The sequence below is a fragment of the Dipodomys ordii genome, unplaced genomic scaffold (assembly GCF_000151885.1).
Source record: "Dipodomys ordii isolate 6190 unplaced genomic scaffold, Dord_2.0 Scaffold237, whole genome shotgun sequence".
NCBI classification, from domain to species: Eukaryota; Metazoa; Chordata; class Mammalia; order Rodentia; family Heteromyidae; genus Dipodomys; species Dipodomys ordii.
This window is the reverse complement of record NW_012267453.1, coordinates 307,714-329,659: the sequence shown is the minus strand read 5'-3', so window position 1 is coordinate 329,659 and position 21,946 is coordinate 307,714. Positions and strand designations below refer to the sequence as shown.

Here is a 21,946-nt window from a genome sequence, read left to right as displayed (position 1 = left end):
TTCAATCCCATATGTCCAAGCTTTCTTTGATTTGTTGTGTTTCTGGGTCTTTATTAAGAAAATTTTGGGCCCTAGAGTTTCTCCTATTCCTTCCTGTAATGTTTTCAAGGTGTCTGCTTTGACTTCGAGGTCTTTGATCCATTTGTAGTTGATTCTGGTGCATATATAAGGCTCTTACTTTAGTCTTCTATAGGTGCTTAACTGATTTTGCCACCACCATTTACTAGAGAGGCTTTCTTGTATCTCATTCTTTTTGTTTCCTAATCGAAAATTATGTGGATATACGCATGCAGGTTCATTTCTGGGTCTTCAGTTCTATTCCATTTAGCATCATCTTATATGGTCCTATGTGCATAGCTACTGAGCTATTATGATCCTCTTCTAAGACTATCCTAGACATACACTAATCATTACAGATGAGGGAAACTAGGGAGTCTATATTTCTTTGGGTCTACCTTACTTTATTTACATAATTTTTTCCAAGCCTTTCCATTTTCTTATGAATAGGGTGATGTCATGCTTTCTCATGGAAGCATAGTATTCTATTGTATTTTTAATGAGTGGGTGTTTTAAAATAATTGCATCTTGATCCATTCATCTACTGAGGGGAACCAACCCAGATACCCCTCAGTAGATGAATGGATCAAGATTAATTATTTTTAAAAATGCATTCAAGAAAGCCCACAGATTGAGAGAAGATCTTCACTAGCCATACAACAGACAAGGGTCTCATATCTAAAATATACCTGGAACTCAAAAAATTAAATCCCCCAACAACAAATCCTCAAAGAAACAACTGCCCAATAAATAAGTGGGCTAAAGACTTAAAGAGAAAGTTCTCTGAATAGGAAAGAAGGATGGCCAATAGACACATGAAGAAATGCTCAACCTCCCTAGCCATAAAAGGAATGCAAATCAAAACAACATTGAGATGCCACCTCACCCCAGTTAGAATGGCTACAATCAAAAAGTCGTAGAATGACAGATGCTGGAGGGGATGGGTCCGGAAGAGAACCCTACTGCATTGTTGGTGGGAGTGTAAACTTGTTCAATCACTTTGGAAAGTAGTATGGCTGTTCCTCAAAAGACTCCACATAGAGCTCCCCTATGACCCAGAAATCCCACTTTCAGGCATTTACCCAAATGATCACAAACAAGACTATACTAAAGCTACCAGCACAACTATGATTTTGCAGCATTATTTACAATAGCTAAGATATGGAACCAACCCATAGGCCCTTCAGTAGATGAATGGATCAAGAAAATGTGGTATATATACACAATGGAATTCTATGCCTCCATCAGAAAGAATGACATTGCCCCATTTGTTAGGAAATGGAAAGACTTGGAAAAAATTATATTAAGTGAAGTAAGCCAGGCCCAAAGAAACATAGGTCCCATGGTTTCCCTTATTTTCAATAACTAATATATGTCTGAGACAAGCAGAAATGTTCAGATAAGTTGATGTTAGGCAAAATGAACCCCAAGATAAGTATTCACATGTTTTCTTTTCTTTCATGGGATTGTTTCTAACATATTTATAAGATGATTTCTTCGTTGCTTTGTGTGTCCCTCCCCCACTTTATTTGATGTTGGTATAATTTGTGGAGGGGAAGGGAAAAAACAATTTTTTAATAGGAATACAGGTGGACCCATTGCAACAATGGGATGTACAAGGTATTATGTCAAAAAACAAACTTTGGTGGGGGAAGGTAGGGTCAGATGGAAAGGCATGGGAAGGGGAAACAAAGGAGGAGGCAACAATGCTTGATAAGAAATGTACTCATTATCTTTCCCATGTAATTGTAACCCCATCTATATGGTATTTTCACAATTAAAAAAAAGATTAAAAATAAAAAATAAAAAGAAATGTATTCATTACATTACTCATGTAATTTTAACCCCTCTGTATGGTATTTTCACAATAATGAAAAAAATCAGATTTTGAAAAAAAATGCATTCACATTGGGACATGGAAAACACATAAGGAATTTTAGACCATAAGAGAAATAAATGCACATTCTAGTGATTTTAGGAGTATCAAAACTATCCTGATTTGAAAAGTCACTCCTAAATGTCAGAGTAGGCCTTATTCATTTTCTAAATTCTTTTTTATAAATAAGTAATATCATTAGTTTTATTCAATAGCAACACAAGCATTTCTTAGCAAAATGTCTAATATATACAAGAAAGATAGGCATATCTTGCATTTGTTTTCAAATTTGATCACCATTAATGATTACATAAGTTTAATTTATAATAACTATGTAAACCAAAGTAAAATGAGGAGTTAAACTATCTTTTACTTGAAGAAAGTTCTTGTGGCAGCACTGAAATATCATCAACACCTACCCAGTACACTATTGCTTTTCAAGGTCCTCACATCATGATCATTATGACATGTATTGGTGATCAGCTTTTCTGTTATTACTACACAACCATGGCTTCTACCCACAATATTGTTCCCTTGTATGTTTACAGGAATAACAGCAAGAGCATTTACAATACCATTGAAAATGGTCATTCTATAGCCCATGTGGAAAGAATGCACAGTTTCTTGACCCTGTAAGTGAGAGAAAAATGGGAGGAAACATTCTTGGCTCAAAATAATGAAAGTCACTGTGAAAAAAAATCCAGCAGTAAGAACTATTAGAAGCAGAGTTAAGAACCTTCTGTGGATGGATGGTGAAGGTGGCCCAGCCCCACTTCTCCACATTGTACATTGTGAGGAGTTCTACATTTTGGAAGCTGGGAGACAGACAGCTAATTTTCAATTCCTGGAGGAAGATGGTGTATTATCCTGGGCAAGAACTGGAAAAGGAATGTCATCCCCTTCCTCCAATTAAAAATTACTATCAGTTTCTTTCACATCTATGATTAAATCTTAGGTATTTTATATTTTGAAGTTATTGTAAATGGGGATGCATTCCTGAGTTGTCTCAATCTTCTTTTTGTTGGCATTAAGAAAACATATATACAATTTTGTGGGTTGATTTTGTACACTGCTGTATTGCCAAAGATTTCATCAACTCTAATTTCTTGAGGATGAGGCAATAGGGTCCTTTATGTACAGGATTATGTCTTCTTCAAAAATTGATAGTCTAATTTCTTCCTTTCCCTTTTAGATTCTATTTATGTTTTTCTCTTGCCTTATTGTTCTTTCAGTAAAGAGATCCATTACTATATTCTATAAGAAGAGACACAGTGAATATATTTGTCTCACTCTTTTTTTTATTTTGAGAATACCATACAGAAGAGTTACAATTACATGGGCAAGACAACGAGTACATTTCTTATCAAGCATTGTTGTCTCCTCTTTCTTTCCCCTTCCCATCCCTTCCAATACTCCCCCCCATATCCCCCCACTGGATCCTCCCCCCCCACATCAAAGTTGTAAAGTATTATTTTCGACATAACGACTTGTACATCTCATTGTTGCAATGGGTCCACCTGTATCCCTAGTTAAAGGATTTGTTTTTTCCTTTCCCCTCCACAAATTATACCAACATCAAATACAGTGAAAGCAGGGTTATATTGTGGGGAGGGACATACAAAGCCACATAGAAATCATCTTATAAATATATTAGAAGCAATTGCATGAAAGAAAAAAAAAACATTTGAATACTTATCTTGGGGTTCATTCCCCTAACATCATCTTATCTGACCTTTTCTGCTTGACTCAGACTAGTTACTTCAAATAAGGGAAACCATGGGATTATAGGGAAATTCTTTGTTTTTTTACCATTAAGTATAACTATGTCCATAAGTTTATCATTTATGGCTTTTATTGAGAAATATTCCATGTATCCCTAGCTTCTCTAGAGATTTTGTCACAAAGGGGTATTGGATCTTTTTCTGCTTCTATTGAGATGATCATATGGTTCTTGTCTTTGCTTCTGTTGTTGAGTGTGTTGTATGACATTTTATTGAGTTACACATGCTGAATGAGCTTTTCATCCCTGGAATAAATCTTCTTTGCTCATAATATATTAATTCTTTGATTGCTAGTTGGAATTAGATGTCCAGTATTTTGTTGACAAGTTTTTCAAATATGTTCATCAAGGAGACAGATGTATAATTCTCTGTCCTCAATGTGTCCTTATGTGGTTTGGGATGAGTGTAATGCTGGAAAGATTATTTTCAAGCTGTTATAATTTACAGAAGTAAGAGATATAACATGGAATATCACTGATATATTGAGACATTGCCACGGACCGGCTCTGTCGGGACAACGGAGGACACCTAGTGGTGGAACTGGAATAGGTGAGGAGATGGCAAACAGACAACTCATGCACAAGAGGAGTGGATGCTGAGTGCGATTTAATGCAGAGGATAACAAGCTTTTATAGCAAAAGTCTCCACGAGAAAGGGCAAAAGGTTACACAATCTTGCTGCAGGGCTTCGTTCTTGGGTGGTCTCCAGCTGGTAGACTAATCTTGTTTTGTTTTTTTTTGATGACTATGAGGATAGGCACTTTTTTTCGGCTTTACCTCTGTTTTTAAGAAATACAATGGGTTTAGATGTTTATCACCAATTAACCATTAACCAGAGCATATGGGCAAGGTGCTGAACAGAAAGGCATGAACTCTAGTACTTCATAGTTACTTTTGTTTAGTTTTGTACTTTATATGTTTTAAATCTTTTCTAAGCAATTGTGCTTAGAGGGTTCCCAATTTGTGGCCAAAAATCATGATATTCAGTATACTTAGTTAAATCTGGCCATATATCAAATTTAAGCTAATAGTGTCTTTTCTGTAACCCTTTCACATAATCGTTTACTTTTTTCTATAGAGGCCTTAACTGTCCCATAAGATTTTTCTTGTTCCTTCTTTAATAGTAAGCACCAAGGAGGCCTAGATCTAGCAAGTCTCTTAGTAAATGAAAGAGAGTAACAGGAAGTTCTTTCTCCTAAGTAGTTTTCCCAGCAATTGCCATCCTTATCATACACACCTGTAAAAAGCTATGGATTTAGGGGAAGTCTCTGGGGTCCTCTAGATAATGGAGGATCCCACCATTTTCCTCTGATAAGCCATTGTCATCTTTTATCTATCAACCTTTTAGGAATCTTATTTAGCTTTTGGTCTAAATATCCCTCTACATCTTTCTTATCTACAGGATATCTATGTGAATCTATTGTATATGTTTTTATGATTAAAGGAAAGTCCCCAGTAGCCATACACTCTTTCTGCTCTAGCCGCACCTACAGCTTCTTGTACATCTCTTACAAACAATTCCTTCTGCTGAAGTGACATCATGAAACCCCCAATACTTTTATATTTACTTATGACTTGTCTACTAGCCTCCATAAGAGGGGCTTTCGGGGGAGCACTTAACTCTGGTGAGTTAGTCATATTTTTAAGACACTCATCAGATGTTAGAGTTGTCAGCACTCTTAAGAAAGAGCCTTGAAAAGGGAACGTTGAGCATGAGTAAGTACAATGAGCAGCAGGAACAGTAAAAGATTAATAGGCACTCCTATACAGTGAAGAAAAGGAAAACAGGAACAGAAACACATCTTTCCCAGGGGATTTCCAGCCTTTCCAGGAGGTAGGCCTCTTTGAATCCCCATTCTCTGAGGTAGACTTCGGTGAAGTCCCATTCTCAGAGATAGGTCTCTGTGAAGCCCCATTCTTAGGTCTGAAAGCAGGTTTCCAATGCTAAGCCGACTCCACCGGAGTAGGCGCGGCAAGACATGTTCTTGTTTGTAGTCAATACATAGTGCACTTGAACAGAGTGGGCTCTTTACATCTTTGGCTCATGTCAATAATTCATATTGGAAAAAACTAACTTGGTGTTTTTACCATAGTACTTGTAAGAATTATTCTTTCTTGTTCTCTTTCTTTTTTCTTCTGTCTGTCATAGGGCTTGAATTCACTGCGTGGGCACTGTCCTGAACTCTTTTGCTCAAGATCAGTGCTCAACCACTTTGAGTCACAGTGATACCTCCAATTTTTGAGGGGTTAATTGAAGATTATAGTTTCATAGGGATTTTTCTGCCCAGGCTGGCTTTGAACCTCCATTCTCAGATCTCAGCCTCCTGAGTAACTAGAACTATGGGCATGAGACCTTGGCATGTGTGTGTGTGTGTGTGTGTGTGTGTGTGTGTGTGTGTGTGTATTGGTCCAAGGAGTTGAACTCAGGAAATTGGTACTGTCCATTAGATTTTATGCTCAAGGCTGGTGCTCCATTTTGACCTTTTGAGATAAAAATTTAGACCATACTGTTCATGCAACAATTGCATTGACTTTTAATTAAAAGCCATGAATTGGGGGTTGGAATATTAGGATCACACAGTGAGATTCAGCAAACAGAGATTGGTCAGGACATGGTTCCAGGCTACTTTGTGATTTTCCCATTGGCAGGTGTTGTTTATATCACAAATGTCAACTTACTTGACTCACTTACCCAAAGGATAGAATGACATCAGAAAATAAAGCCAAAGTAATAACATTTAATATACTTCTAGAATCCTCTGAGGATAGCGTGTTAAGCATCAGATCCTTGTGATCAAAATGAAGATGGAAACAGTTTTCTGGAAAGTTCCTAGAGGCAGATCATTAAAGATATATGCTAAGGAAGAAAAGGAAAGAATGGAAATCAAACCAATGCTATGTAGAATTGAGTGTCATATTTTGACATTTTAAAAACGTGTATAGTGATTCTTAATTGCAATCTCAACTACTTAACTGATAGAGATAAAACAGAAAAAAATTGAGACCATCCAGGCATAAAGTAGGGAGTTGGTTGTGCATGTCTGTCATCCAAATTATATGGCAAATGTAGACAGGAGAACTATGGATTGGCCAACATGGGAGAAAACAGTGAGACTTTACTGAAAAAATAGCTTAAAATGAATGGATCTGAGTTCATACATCATTACCACTGTGGGGGTAATATTCTTTATTTTAATATGTTTTATTGTAAAAATACTGTACAGAGGGGTTACAGTTACATAAGTAAGGTACTGAGTACATTTCCTATGGAGCATTGTTGCCTCCTCCTTTGTTTTTCCTCTACCATCGCTTCCTTCTACATCTCATTGTTACAATGGGTCAACCTGTATCCCTATTTAAGCATTTTGTTGTTTCCCTTCCCCTCCCCAAATTAGGAAAATATGTATACAAGATGCAGGGCACCAGAATCAATCAGGGGTTATATGGTGGAGGAGGAACATACCAAAGAAACTGGGTTCATATTTTGATCAATTAGTGATTTAGATTTGAATAGATTAATTGGTTAGTGGTTCTGCTTTATAGTTAGACATACAATTTATACTTTTCTCTTTATTGTCAAGTCTTTTTTTTTACTTCTTTCACTTTCAACTTTTGGTTTATTTATGCCAGTCTTGTAGTTTGAACTCAGGGCCTGAGCACTGTACCCGAACTATTTTTGCTCAAGGCTAGCACTGTACTTCTTGGGACACAACACCAATTCCCACTTTTTGGTTTTTAAATTGGCGAGAAGAGTGTCATGGGATTTATTATCTTTGACTCCCTTTGAAGTTTGATACTCAGATCTTAGCTTTCTGTGTTGCTATGATTACAGGTGTGAGCCATGGGTTCCTGGCTGCACAATCCTGTACTCATGCTCTATGACTGCAAAAGAAAAAGAAAGAAAGGAAGAAAACAAAAAAGAACCAGTGCTGTGCATTTGTAAGAAAGGTAATACAGTCTATACCACATAAAAAATATTAGTAATCACCCAGCTGTGAAATTCTGGATGTGTAAGCAGGAAAGGATGCACAAAACAAAAAATGGGGAAGAGCCTGACATGGAGACTGCTTCCATCAAGATTGTCTCCAGTTTGATTGGCAGAGTGAAAGATCACTCTCTTGAGCTCCATCTTTCCATTCTCCAAATCCATATAATTGTGAAAAAATAAAACCTCCTCTCCACTAGCATAGATGCTCAAGCTTCTTATCCAATAACTCTATCAACTTGAGCTGGTTAGAGAATAGTCAGACATCATTTATTGGCAGACTAAATCTTTAAGATTGTTCACACAAGGGTTCAAAATTCGCTTAGCCTAAATACAGAATGAATTCTGTAAGAACACTGAAGTCTGAAGAAGAGATAGCAAGTAATTGTCCCTTCTGAGGAAAGAACCAACACCTGTCTTATGGCATAGAAGGGTAGTTTTATACCTTTGAGTGCAGATGGGAAGTTCCACATTAAAATTTTATAATGAAAGGGGAAGCTATTGTTTACATGCAAGTGTTAACATACACGTTTGCTACTTGATACAGGCAGAGTACTATTGGTGAACTTAAGTGAAAACAACAATTTTAATTTAGTTAATTATTTTTAAAGAATCAGGAAGAAAGATTCCTCAGATTCATATTTAATGTAAGCATTAGTTTTATAGATGAATGATTACAAAATTGTAAAGAAAAATGAAGACAAAGTAAAAACCAATGTTTGAAACCTCGTGAAAAGTGTATATTTGAGAGGGGAGAAAATGCACTAACCACTCACCTATCAACCAAGTCCCAAAGAAATATGCGAATAGAAAAATACCTTTAGAGTACAGTTGAAGAAGATAAACATTTGGGATACATGTCTTTAGTGACCCCTAATGTTTCTCTGATGTAATGATAGAAAGAGCTAAAGCCAGTGAAAAAATAAAGAAGTCACAAGGTCAAATTCTAGATCCTCCTAATTATAGGGCATGCTTCAAATTAAGCCTGACCTGTGTGTCCTGGGGTATGAATTCAGAGCCTGTGGATGTTTCTTTTCTCTTTTTTGCAAGGCTAATGCTGTATCACTTGAGCCATAGCTGTATTTTTCACTTTTGGTAGTTAATTGGTGATGAGTCTCACAGATTTTCTTGCTGGGGCTGGCTTCCAACTGAGATCCTCAGGTCTACTAAGTAGTTGGATAGATACGAGTCATGGGTGCCTGGTTGGACAATTCTTTTTCTTGGATCTTGAAACCTTATCACTAATTTGTAATGAAAATGTTTTTCTTAGATGATTCCTCCAGTGGAGGGAATGTGACAGAAGAAAGAAATTATCTGAATGTGATCTGTTCCTCTGATGTCAAGACTGAGCATCCTAGCACCCAAGAGGTCAGCAAAAAACCTTGGAAATTGGCAGGAGGGGGTTCTCAGCAAGATCTGGTGGTCATTCTGCTCACTGAAGCTCTAGTAGATGCTGAGTGGGGGCACAGAGGAAGCTCTGAAGCTGTCCAGGTCATGTCTCCCCAGGAGAGGTGCACAGTGTCTATGCCTGAGTCCTTTGTGATGTCTTCCTCAAATATTCTGCCACTACTTACAACTGACCCCTTCCTGGTTTCCACTGGTCCTCAAGACACTTTAGCTGTTCCTGCAATATTAAGAGATTGAGCCTCATTGAGGAAACCCTGGATTGGTCCTTTACACTGTGCAGGGTTTTAGTGAGTGTCTTTCTAACTGGGGTGTGTCCTGCATTCCTGGGGAAATAGGTGCAATTGTATGGGTGAAAGCAACAAAGTTGGATGTACACATCTTCAGACTTGTAAGTATACATCTCATTGTTGCAATGGGTCCACCTGTATCCTTATGTAAACAATTTGTTTTTTCCCTTCCCCTCCACAAATTATACCAACATCAAATACAGTGGAAGCAGGGGTTATACCATGGGGGAGGGACATACAATGCAACAAAGAAATCATCTTATAAATGTGTTAGAAACAATCGCATGAAGAAAAAAAAACATTTAAAATTATCTGTAAGTAGCTATATAAAAGTGTTGCTATCTGACAAAACAGTTTAAGAATATACTGCATCTTAAAAAAAAGAATATACTGGGTGTTGTTCAATATCATCGTCTCATCATTCTGTCCCACACCTCCCAACCCATTTCTCTCCTCAGTTTTCTTAATTTTGTAAGACATACACTGGATTTTATTACTGCATTCTCCATCTTCCCTCATTCTTAAACTTTATTTCCTTCTTGCAGGAAATTTTTCCATATATACAAACACTGGGAAACAATACTTCTTCCTTTAGAGATGATTTTACTGCCACAGAGAAATCAGGGATAGAGGCAATGTCAGGCTTCTTGTCTTAGAATAAATAATTAAGAGGGTTTTTGCCTCAAAATTCACCCTGCTAAGAGCTATTCTCTAAATGAGGAGTTTGTGTTTTGGACTATTGAACTGTGCAGGGTTCCAGGGAATGATGTTAGTGACAACAGACATATTTCTTTATGTGAGAGCAGTGTGGGGTGTTCCATCTAATGGCCATCGTACATCTTGTACGATTCCAGGAACTAGATTTCACTAATCACTCTTCTCTTCCTCCTCTTCCTCCTCTTGCTCCTCCCTTTCCTCCGGTCTTCTTTGTCTTCCTCTTCTGAGTATACATTACTTGTGAAAGGAGGTTTCATTATGGAACTTCCATACATAAATACACTTTATTTGATCATGCTTACTACCCCATACTTTATGCCCTTATTGTCCCCTTTAGATTATTTTTATACTGATTTTAGACATTCATACACTCTACTTCAGTTATATTCACCCCATCACCTTCTCCTTTGCTTCTGCCTATCTACTGGTTTCTCTCCCCAAAATGAATATAGTCCATCTTTACATTCATCCCAGTCCATCAGTCCCTCCCCATGTCTGTCATTCTCTCCCTCCTTGTCCCTATGTCCTGCTTCACACCTGCATGCATACACAAGTGCACATGCATGTATACATTCATGCATACTGTACATCTCCAGTACTGGTACCAGGTGTGTTGGAAAGAGTTGGAAAGCTGTGTTTCTTTAACTGCAACACTGAAAGTTTTCAAATTTATATTTTCAGTTATAAGAAAGATTTTTTTTTCCTGCCAAGAACCATTTGGTTATTTTTATGGAATTATTTAATTATAATTGTTTATTTTATTTTTATTGTTTGTAAGTAGCCTTGCAATGGAGTTGCCATTTTAAGCAGTTTATGAATGCACTGTAGCTTGATCAATGTCACCTATTTCAACATTCTTATCTTTCAAATAAAATTATCAGTCTATGCAGGTAGTCGTGCCAGTGACAAGAGCCCACCAGAAGCATCAAATGGTTTCTGACTCCTATCATCTCTCATTACAGATGTTCCCCATCCCTGTAAATTAGGCAATATCTTCCAACAAAATGTTCTGCAATGACAATGCTTATATTAGATGGTTTAATATAGCAGTCATCAGTCGCATATGACTATTGAGCACTTGAAAAGTAATGAGTGCAAATAAAATGTTTAATTTATGTTTAACTTATAATTTAAGTAAATTAAAATGTAAACACATATGTAGCTAGTATTATTATGTGAGACTGCACATTTTAGCAATAATATTCATTATTATTATTATTACAACAATCAGGGTGATAATTATTAACATAGTTTATCCCAAAGCCTTTGAACCTCCAGATTGCCACAGCTAAGAGTGACATCATTGTCTAACTCACTGCCATTTAATTGTAAAGGTTCCTGGGCCTACTTGTATATACATTGCTCATGCTGTCTATTTTTCTCTTTAAAACACTTTAGGTAGGTTTTGTAGTCTCATAACTAATTTTTTTTATTTTTTTGTCACTGTGTCTATCCTTTAAATTTTTATTGTGAAAATATCATACAGAGGGGTTACAATTACATAGGCAAGATAGTGAGTACATTTCTTATCAAGCATTGTTACCTCCTCCTTTGTTTCCCCTTCCCATCCCTTCCCTTCTCCACCTAAATTTTTTACTTAAAGTTGGCTTTTTATCACTTGAGCCATGGCTTCCCTACTGGATTTTTGATTGTTAATAAGAGATAGAGTCTCTTAGTTGGGTTCTAGTGGCTACACCTGTAATCCAAGCTATTCAGGAAGCTGAGATCTGAAGAATGCAATTCAAAGTCAGCCTGGGCTGTATAGTCTATGAAACTTTTATTTCCAATTAAACACCAAAAAATAATAAACAAACAAATAGGACTGCAGTAGTGCTGTGGCCCAAGTTTTAGAGTGCCAGCCTTGAGTGAAACAGTTGGCACAGCCCAATGGCCCTGAGTTCAAAACCCAGGACCAGCAATAAGAAAAGAAAAGTCTGGGATATTTTTCTGCCTGGGATTTAGAGTGGCTTTCAACTTGGATCATCAGATCTCAGCCTCCAGAGTAGCTAGGATTACAGGTATGAACCACATGTACCCAGGTAACTTTATCACTTTTGTTAATCCTGTGGGTAAAGATGAAAGAAATCTAAGTTTCTACAAAGGTGATGATTTTGATGCAAGCTTTCCAAATATAAATGTAATTTGAGAACTCTGCTCTTTATTAAGTAGGCATTCAAATGGTCATATATTTTTGTTCTTACCACATTTCCTGAATCTCATAAGTTTCAGTATTATCATTTGCATTTACATTTTGTCATGATATTTTTCAAATATACAATTTGATTTCTTCTTAGATAACTTGAAAGCAATTTAATATTTTCTTCCCTGATATTTGTAAAATTTTCAGGTTTCTTTTGCTGTTGATTTGCAATTTACATCCTATTTCATTAGTGAAAATAATTTGAGTTGTTCTAGTCTTTTTAAATTTATTAAATCTCTTTAGACTAATGCATAGCTATAATCACATAAAAATGCTCCATGAGAAAACAGTGTATATTATGTAGTTGGTTGTTTATATGCTTTATATCTTGAAGGTCTAATTGGTCTATGCTGTTAAAGAAATAATGCCTTCATCCTTTTCATTACTAATCTATTTATATTCTGTTATTGAAAATGGTGTAGTATAATGAACTATTACTGCTATAAATCTATTTTTCTATTTCAGTCATGGTTCATTTCCAATATTTTGTAGCTTTCAAGTTTAATTCACATATCCAGCTCAAAGGTATGTGTACAGTTTTTTGAGTTCTAAGTATATTTTAGATATGAGACCATTGTCTGTTTTATGGCTAGTGAAGATCTTCTCCCAGTCCATGGGCTTTTTGTTGATCTTGCTAGCTATAGCCTTCACCATGCAGAAGCTCTGAAATTTCATGCAATCCCATTTGTCCAACCTTTCTTTGATTTGTTGTATTTGTGGGTCTCTATTAAGAAAATTTTGGCCTGTGCCAAGGAGACCTGGTTTCTCCCATTCCATCCTGTAATGTTTTCAGGGTGTCTGCTTTGACTCCATGGTCTTTGATTCATTTGGAGTATATTCTGGTGCAGGGTGATATATAATGATCTAGTTTTAGTTTTTTACTAGTGATTAACCAATTTTGCCAGCAGCATTTACTGAAGAGGTTGTCTTTCTTTCATTCTATTTCTTTAGCTTCCTTGTCAAAGATTAGGTGGCTATTGGTCTGTGGGTTCATTTCTGGGTCTTTAGTCCTATTCCATTGGTTTTCAGGTATGATCTTGTGCCAGTACCAAGCTCTTTTCATTACTATGGCTTTGTAATAGAGTATGAACTTTGGAGTTTATAATATACTTCCAGCACTGATATTTCTCCTAAGGATTGTTTTTGCTATTTGGGGTCTTTTATTGTTTCATATGAGTTTTTGGATTGTTTCTTCTATTTAATTGAAAAGTGAGGTTGGGATATTGATAGGTATTGCATTAAATTTGTTGGTAGCCTTTGGCAGAATTGCTGTTTTCATGATGTTAATCCTTCCAATCCAGAAGAATGGGAGGTTTATCCTCTTGCTTAGTTCTTCGTTAATTTCCTTTTTCAGGTTTTTGCCTATGCCAGACCTATAAATACTTTTACACTCCACTCTGAGTGGCCCAGTAACTCAGTTTATCTTACCTGGAGTTAGTCTTAACTATCATGGCTTTCAGTGCTCACCAGGGAATATCTATTCTAAATAATTATCCTCAGTCCTCTGCACAGGCTTCAGCCCAGAGCCATTCTTTTCAACAAAAAAGAAAGAATTTTCATTTGTGTCCCTGTCTTGGGGTTCATTTTGCTTAACATGATCTTATATGGTCTTAGGTACATAGTTACTGACCTTTTCTGCTTGCCCTAGACTTATACTAGTTATTGCAAATAATGGCTGTTTTTAATGTATTTATAATAAACTATGTGATTTTTTGTTGTTTCTTTGGTATGTTCCTCCCCCATGGTGTAACTCCTATTTTCACTATATTTGATTCCAGTGCCCTGTAACTTATTTGTGCACTTTTTTAATTTGGGAAGGGGAAGGGAAAAAACAAAATACTTAAATAGGGATACAGGTTGACCCATTGTAACAATGAGATGTATAAGACAATATCTTGAAAATGACACTATCTTGAAAACGAGCTTTGCAACTTCAGCTGAGGGAGGGAGTGGGAGGAGAATAGTTGGGGAGGTGGGGAATGAAGGATGGTAGGGGGAAAACAAAGGAGGAGGCAACAATGCTCAATAGTAAATGTACTTATTACCATATTCATGTAAATGTAACCCCTCTGTACAGTATTTTTACAATAAATAATGTGAATATACATATGTGTGTGTGTGTGTGTGTGTAAAGATGTATGTGCAGAGTCCTCACACTTCACATGGTAATTGAGTGAAATCAGCAGAACTTTGAATGTGTATGGTCACACTTGTGATTTTATACAGGTATATATATGGGAGAACTATGTTGCCAAATCATTCGCATATATTTTTCTTTTTGTTTTCCTTTTGCACAATAAACAGTTGTAATAAACATAGGATCTATTTTTTGGGATATAAAAGAATGTGAATAAAATATTATTTCCCTGGATTAGGTGTCCTGATGATTTAAATATCACTTTGATATGAATGGCATAATATGTAATTGCAATGAAGCAAACTAGTTCCATTTTTTTTTATTGGCTGCAGCTATGGTCCACATTCCTCAAATTCTCTTTTTCATTTTTTATTGTAAAACTACTACAGAGGGATTACAGTTATATGAGAAAGATAGTGAGTACATTTCCTATTCAGCATTGTATCCTCCTCCTTTATTTTTCCGTCCCTCCCCATGTCCCCAACTCCTCCCACCCCCCAAAGTTGTAAAGTTTGTTTTCGAGTGTCTTGTATATCTCATTGTTACAATGGACCAATCTGTATCCTTATTTAAACATTTTGTAATTTCCCTTCTCCTCCCAAAATTATAAAAAAAAATGTACATACAAAATGCAGGGCACCAGAATCAAATACAGTGAAAACAGGGGTTTTACCATAGGATGGTAAGTGAACAACAAAGGAGGAAGTAAAAATGCTGGATAGGAAATGGACTCATTACCTTGCTCATGTAACTGTAACCCCTCTGTACAGTACCTTTAAAATAAAATATATTACGAAAAATGAAACAAAACCACATAGTACATTATAAATATGTTAAAAACAAGAGCAAGAAAGAAAAAAACCACTTGTGTCCCTATCTTGGGGTTCATTTTGTTTAACATCATCTTATATGGTTGTATGTTCATAGCTTTTGACCTTTTCTGCTTGTTCTAGACATATAGTAGTTATTTCAAATAAGGGAAATCATGGGACCTATGTTTCTTTGGCCTGGCTTATTTGATTTAATATACTCTTTTCCAAGTCTTTAAACTTCCTAACAAGGGGCCATATCATTCTTTCTGATGGAGGCATAGAATTCCATTTTATACATACATATATATATATGTACATAGATATATATGTATGTATGTGTATACACATATACATATATATATATATATATATGCCTCATTTTCTTGACCCATTCATCTACTGAGAGGCATCTGGGTTGGTTCTATATAATAGCTATGCTGGGATGTGGCGGAAAAGGAACCCTACTGCATTGTTTGTAGGAGTGTAAACTTGTTCAACCATTTTGGAAAGCAGTATGGAGGTTCCTCAAAATACTCCACATAGAGCTCCCCTATAACCCAGCAATCCCACTTTTGGGCATTTACTCAAATGATCACAAACAAGGGTATACTAAAGCTACCAACACATCTAAGTTTATCACAGCATTATTTACCATAGCTAAGATATGGAACCAATTTTTTACTATCATTTTAATCAGAAACTATGAAATTTATTTTCTAAAAATTATTATTACTAGAATATAGAACTAAGATCAATTTTTGGCAAATAACTCTATAGCGTGAATTTTTTCTGATATAACAGAATTTTCAATATTTTTTTAAATCACACATTGCTGAAATTACCTCCTCTTAAAATCATCTGCATCAAAAATGAAAATAATCTCCATTTCGTGGTAAAAGTATCGTTGGGCTTAAAACATTTCTCTGAAACAGAACACCTCAAAAGTATGGAAGAATAAAGCTATGGAAGAAATATGGATTAGGTGGTCTAAAATTCCAGAATACATAAGTAACTCACAGCAGTTGAACTAATGAGCATTTGCCATTTTGTTTTCTTGTCATAGTTTCCACATTTGGACATAGACAAAATTTTTAACCTGGGAAAAGGCAGAGAAAGTTAAGTGAGAAAAGAGAAGCAGGCTGAGGTTTGGAGGTTCACAAGCCATGTTTTCCCATCAGGGCATTTTCTCATGAGATAATTACTGAGATGGATCTGATTCAGCAGAAAGGATGCACATGAGGGGACCAAGGTAGAAATCACCCACTAAATGGGATATTTTTCCTCAGAGCTGCCCAGATCATCTTTAATACTTATCTATAACATGAGCTTTGGCTCTATTTCTGCTGTCTTCCGTGATTCAGGGGCTGTTGGGCCTTCTGGTCATCACATCCTTGTGTGTTATGTCTTGATGACACCAACCACATAGACTCTACTGAATCACCTGTAGGGTAAAGCTTCAAAACTCTCAATGATGATGTTGTGTTGAGAAGGAAATGACGATCATGATCTCAGATCTCTTTGATCATGAACCCCTTCGATGTCCCATAAGGAAAAGCAGTATGGAAGGCTACTCTATGGAGAGGGATGCGAAGTGTTAAATAGAGGAAGTAAGAGGCTAGAAATAGGAAAAACACTTAGTTTTTAACCACAAAATAAAATTATTTATTGCTTTTAGAATATTTTCCTCAAGTTGTGTACTTTTTGAGCAAAAATTCGTTTTCATCAAATTTTACATAAGACACAGGATTTCACTGGATGAGGGAATTTCATATGACTTTAAAACTATTTCTGCCAACTGCCAACTTTCTTGTATTTTCACACCCACTGGTTTTTGACACATTACATGTGAACAGCTGTTCCAGCTATTGCTCCATACAATTTTTTCTTACCTGTACAACAAATGGATTCTCTCTCTCTCTCTCTCTCTCTCTCTCTCTTTGGTTCTTATGATCATATGACATGTGATGATGACTTCCTCTATAATTGGTCTGCAGCGAAGTTCTTTCCTGCACGAAAATGTGACTGTACTAATGTCTCCCACATGGCTTACATACATAGGGCCATGTTAGTTATTTATCTCAGTTGCCATGACAAAATACCAGACATAAACAATATAAATGGAGGACTTACTCATTTGTCATGTTTGTTTTGTTTTGCTTTCAAACTAGCTTTCATTATTACATAAGAAGAGCCTCAAATTCATAATATAATTGAGGCTAAAACTGAGCTGATAAATCCTACTACCTCAGCCTAAGGAGAAACTTATTTGGAAAACACCTGCCTTCTTGATAATACCAAATTGTGGTGTTCAAACTCAACTAATATGGGCTGGGAAGGTGGCTCAGTGGTAGAGTGCTTGCCTTGCATGCATGAGGCCCTGGCTTGGACTCCTCAGCATAACATAAGCAGAAAAAGCCTGAAGTGGTGTTATGGTTCAAGTGGTAGAATACTAGCCTTGAGCTGAAGAGCTCAGGTACAGCGCCCATGCCCAGAGTTCAGGTCCCACGACCACCAACAAATAAATACAATTAATACATCATATAAAAGCTGATAGGATGAGAATGAGAATTTAATCAATTACTCCATGAACTATGATATCAGCAGCAGCTGAATGAGCCACATTTATTCTCCTGCTGTCTGTGCAATGCCATAGCTTTTGCCCATTATCCTTGAAGGGTAGCAGAGCCACTCATGGTACTCTGAGCTCAACTGTAACACATTGAGCTGACACCACCAGTTCCTTGCTCTCACATTCACTCGGAAAAGCTGTTATGCTGCTTCACAAACAAGCTATAAGTGACAGCTGTGCCACCACAAGCAGGCCGGTTTTTGTTCAGGGCTGTATCACTGTGGGAGGATCATGTGTATCTTGAAAGCAGTAATAAACACCAATATCCTCAGATTCCACCCTGCTGATTGTCAGTGTGAAATCTGTGACTGACCCACTGCCACTGAATCTGTCTGGGACTCCAGTTTCTCGGTTGGAAACCCAATAGATCAGTCGCTGTGGAGACTGGCCTGGCTTCTGCACGAACCAATACAAATACGTTTTTCCATTACTGTACAGGAGGCTCTCACTAGACCTGCAGGAGATGGAGGCCTGATCTCCAAGGGTGACAGGCAGGGAGAGTGGAGTTTGGGTCAACATAGCAACCCCAGCAGATCCTAAAGAGAGAAGTGGACAGGTTAATTACAGTTTCTTTCTGAACTTATACTGGACTATAAAATTTTTAATAATGTTTTCTGATCCAAAATCTTCATTAAACATGGCACACACACACAACACACACACACTGATAGTTGTAAACCATGAGGATCTCTAGAATTTACCAGCACTTTCTGCTTATCTAGTCCTAAGCAGAACAAGGTTCTTTGGTCCTTCTGGAATCTTCCTCACACTTACATCATCTACCCATCCAGGAGGGAAAATATGCACCTCTCATGTGTGTTGTATACATCACACATGGGAAGAATTGGGCACCAGAGCTCAGGCCCTCCCCATCTCCTTCCTCAGCTCTAGTGTGTTCTTACCTGGGATCCAGAGCATGAGCAGCCCCAGGAGTTGAGCAGGGCAACTCATTCTGAGAGTAAGCAGTCCTTGTCAGCCCAGGCAAGCTTAGAGCTGAGCTTTTATGGTGGATTTGCAGAGAAGCTCCTCCCCAGGGAGCAATATGCAAATATCCTGGTGAGTGCAGTTGTCAGAGACAAACTGTCAGGAGAAAAACAAAGTGACACCAGGAGGGTGGGGCCTCTCCTGTTAGTAAGAGTCATTAACTATGATCAAGAAACTTGGAAAAAATTAAATAAATGAAGTAAGACAGACTCAAAGAAATAAAGGTCCCATATTTTCCCTTATCTGCAATAACAAGTATATGTCTAGGACAAGCAGAAGAGGTCAAAAGCTATGTACATATGACCATATAACCTGATACTAAGCCAATGAGCTCCAAGATAGGGGCACAAGAGATTTTATCTTTCTTGTTCTTTTTAATGTACTAATAATGTACTTTGTGATTTTTTTCTTTGTATGTTCCTCCATTGTACAACCCCTGTTTTCACTGTATTTGATTCTGGTGTCCTGCATCTTGTATATATCTTTTTCTAATTTGAGGAGGGGAAGGGAAATGACAAAATGCTGAAATAAAGATACAGGATGACCATTGTAACAAATAAGATGTACATGACACCATGTTGAAAATGAACTTTACAATTTTGCTGGGGGGAGGGAGTAGAGAGGAAGGAGTTGGAGAGAAAAGGGATGGTAAGGGAAAAAAAAGAGGAAATGGACTCATTATTTTGCTCATGTAATTGTAACCACTATGTACAGTATCTTCACAATAAAAATATATATTATAAAAAGAAAGCAAGGTGGGGAGGAGGATTAGGTGGGAGGCCAGGGGGAGGATGGGAAGGGATGGGAAGGGGAAACAAAGAGGAGGCTACAATGCTTGATAAGAAATGTACTCATTATCTTGCCCATGTAATTGTAACCCCTATGTACAGTATCTTCACAATAAAAAATGTATTATAAAACAAAAGGCAAGAGAGATTGTATATGTGTTCCCTACAGAGGGGCATGCCTTCATGATTCCTCCTTCTCTTTGCCTGCGCCCTAATTCTTCAACCCTTTCCAGACATGTTTTACAGTTTTCTTTTTTTTTTCTTTTTCTTTTTGGTCCGGTCGTGGGGCCTGAACTCTGGGCCTGGGCACTATCCCTCAGCTCTTCAGCTCAAGGCTAGTACTCTACCACTTGAGCCACAGCGCCAGTTCTGGCTTTTTTCTTTTTCCTTATGTGGTCCTGAGGCATCGAACCCAGGGCCTCAGGCATGCAAGGCAAGCGCTCTACTACTGAGCCACCTTCCCAGCCCCGAAAGTTTTCTTTAATAAAGATGCTTTTTCATTAAGTAGTGAGTCATTCTTATTTATTTTCTAGATATTTATTTAAAAGTTTAAGTTTGGTCATTTTATTTTATTTTTAAATTATTTTTAATTGTCAAAATACTATACAGAGGGGTTACAGTTACATGAGCAAGATAATGAGTACATTTCTTATCAAGCTTTGTAGCCTCCTCCTTTGTTTTTCCCCTAACATCCCTACTTGCCCTCTCAGCTACACCCTCCAATCTCCCTTCCCTCCACACCCTTCCCCACCCCGCCTAAATTGTAAAGTTCATTTTTCGACATAGTGTCTTGTACATCTCATTGTTGCAATGGGTCAATCTGTATCCCTATTTGAATAATTTGTTTTTTCCCTTCCCCTTCCCAAATTATACTGACATCAAATACAGTGAAAATGAGTTAGGTTTGGTCATTTTAGTTTGCTCAATACAAACCACATATAATGTAGAAGTAGAGATATGATATGAGCAATAGTTTTATACAAATCTGTAATTCAGAAAAACTATGGAATACTGTATCAATTCTCTCAGATGCATGTTTTTGCCTTCACAATCCATAACACTTCTATAATATTCTCCAGTGACAGTCTTGACATAAGCCACATAGTATGGTTTTTCCTAGACTTGATCATCACATAATTTGAAGAAAAAAATGTGTTCTTCTGTTTTAGCATCTTTCTTTTTTCTGGACTCTTTCTGAGGCCATTTTTTCCCATAGGTTCAGGACCCTTCCTGTTATTTCTTGTGGTTCTGAAAGATTTTCAGGTCCTCCAGAGTATGTCAGCACATGCTAGCTTATCTTCATTTGCATTTATAAAAACTTCAATTTTGAAGTATAAAGTCATGAATGCAGAATTCTTGCTGGCTTCTGTTATTCATTCATTAGTCACATACGTTATTGTATTGTAGTCTAATCTCTATTTTTAATAATATGAGTATTATCCATGGCAGTTCTGAAAATTTTCTTGTATAAAAAGACATAACTTTCTGAAAGATTATTTTTCACTGTACACAGGTTTTTATCTGTGTTTTACATGACTGTGTTTCGGTAGAACTCTTTAATGCATAAATTATTGTTTTATATTTAAGAATTTTTATAACTCATTTTTCTTTTTGTTTATAGTTTTAAACATAATCTTATGAGAGTAATCATCACATTGACTTATAAATCTATCATTCTTTTTTACTATACAACATACATTGATGTATCTTCCAGTTCATTGGTTTTTCTGCAGTTAACAAGTGACAATGTATCTACAGAGTGAATTTCTCTATTGGGTTCTAGGATTCCCAACTCTTTACATCAATGTGTATATTTTTCTCTTCCATCTCTTCTACTTTCCCCTTTCTTCCCCTTTATCTTCCTAACTAGCTTGTTTTACTGGACAAGTTTGTTTATTTGATAATTCCAAGTTGCATTTGTTTCCTCTTTCCCTTTTTCAGCCAATGTTCCCTAGGTAGCAATGGAGAGACTTCACTGGACTTGGAGACCATAGAGATTCAGTTATTCTTTTCTTGTCTTATATTGTTTAGTCATTGTTTTTGAAGTATAATAAAAGCAAACGTCCTAAATTTCAAAAGTTGAAGGAAGGAAAAAAGAGAGATAAGGAAATTTATTTTATTAAAAACTATAGAGCCAAGCACTGAAAATTTGATTAAAAAAAAACTTCTTGAAAGCTTGTTGTAATCTTAAAATCCCAATAGTTCACAACTCTTAACTTATGAATCAAAGAAACAAAGGTCCCATGGTTTCCCTTATCTGCAATAACTAGTATATGTCTAGGACAAG

At 36.7% G+C, this 21,946-nt stretch overlaps 1 gene segment (V, D, J or C); it reads right to left on the bottom strand.

The window, feature by feature from the left end:
• Window positions 1-18,091: 18,091 nt before the first annotated feature.
• Window positions 18,092-18,838, bottom strand: LOC106000742. The segment is given in 2 exon segments: window positions 18,092-18,423; window positions 18,790-18,838. Coding segments are annotated over 2 exon segments (381 nt in total).
• Window positions 18,839-21,946: the final 3,108 nt, after the last annotated feature.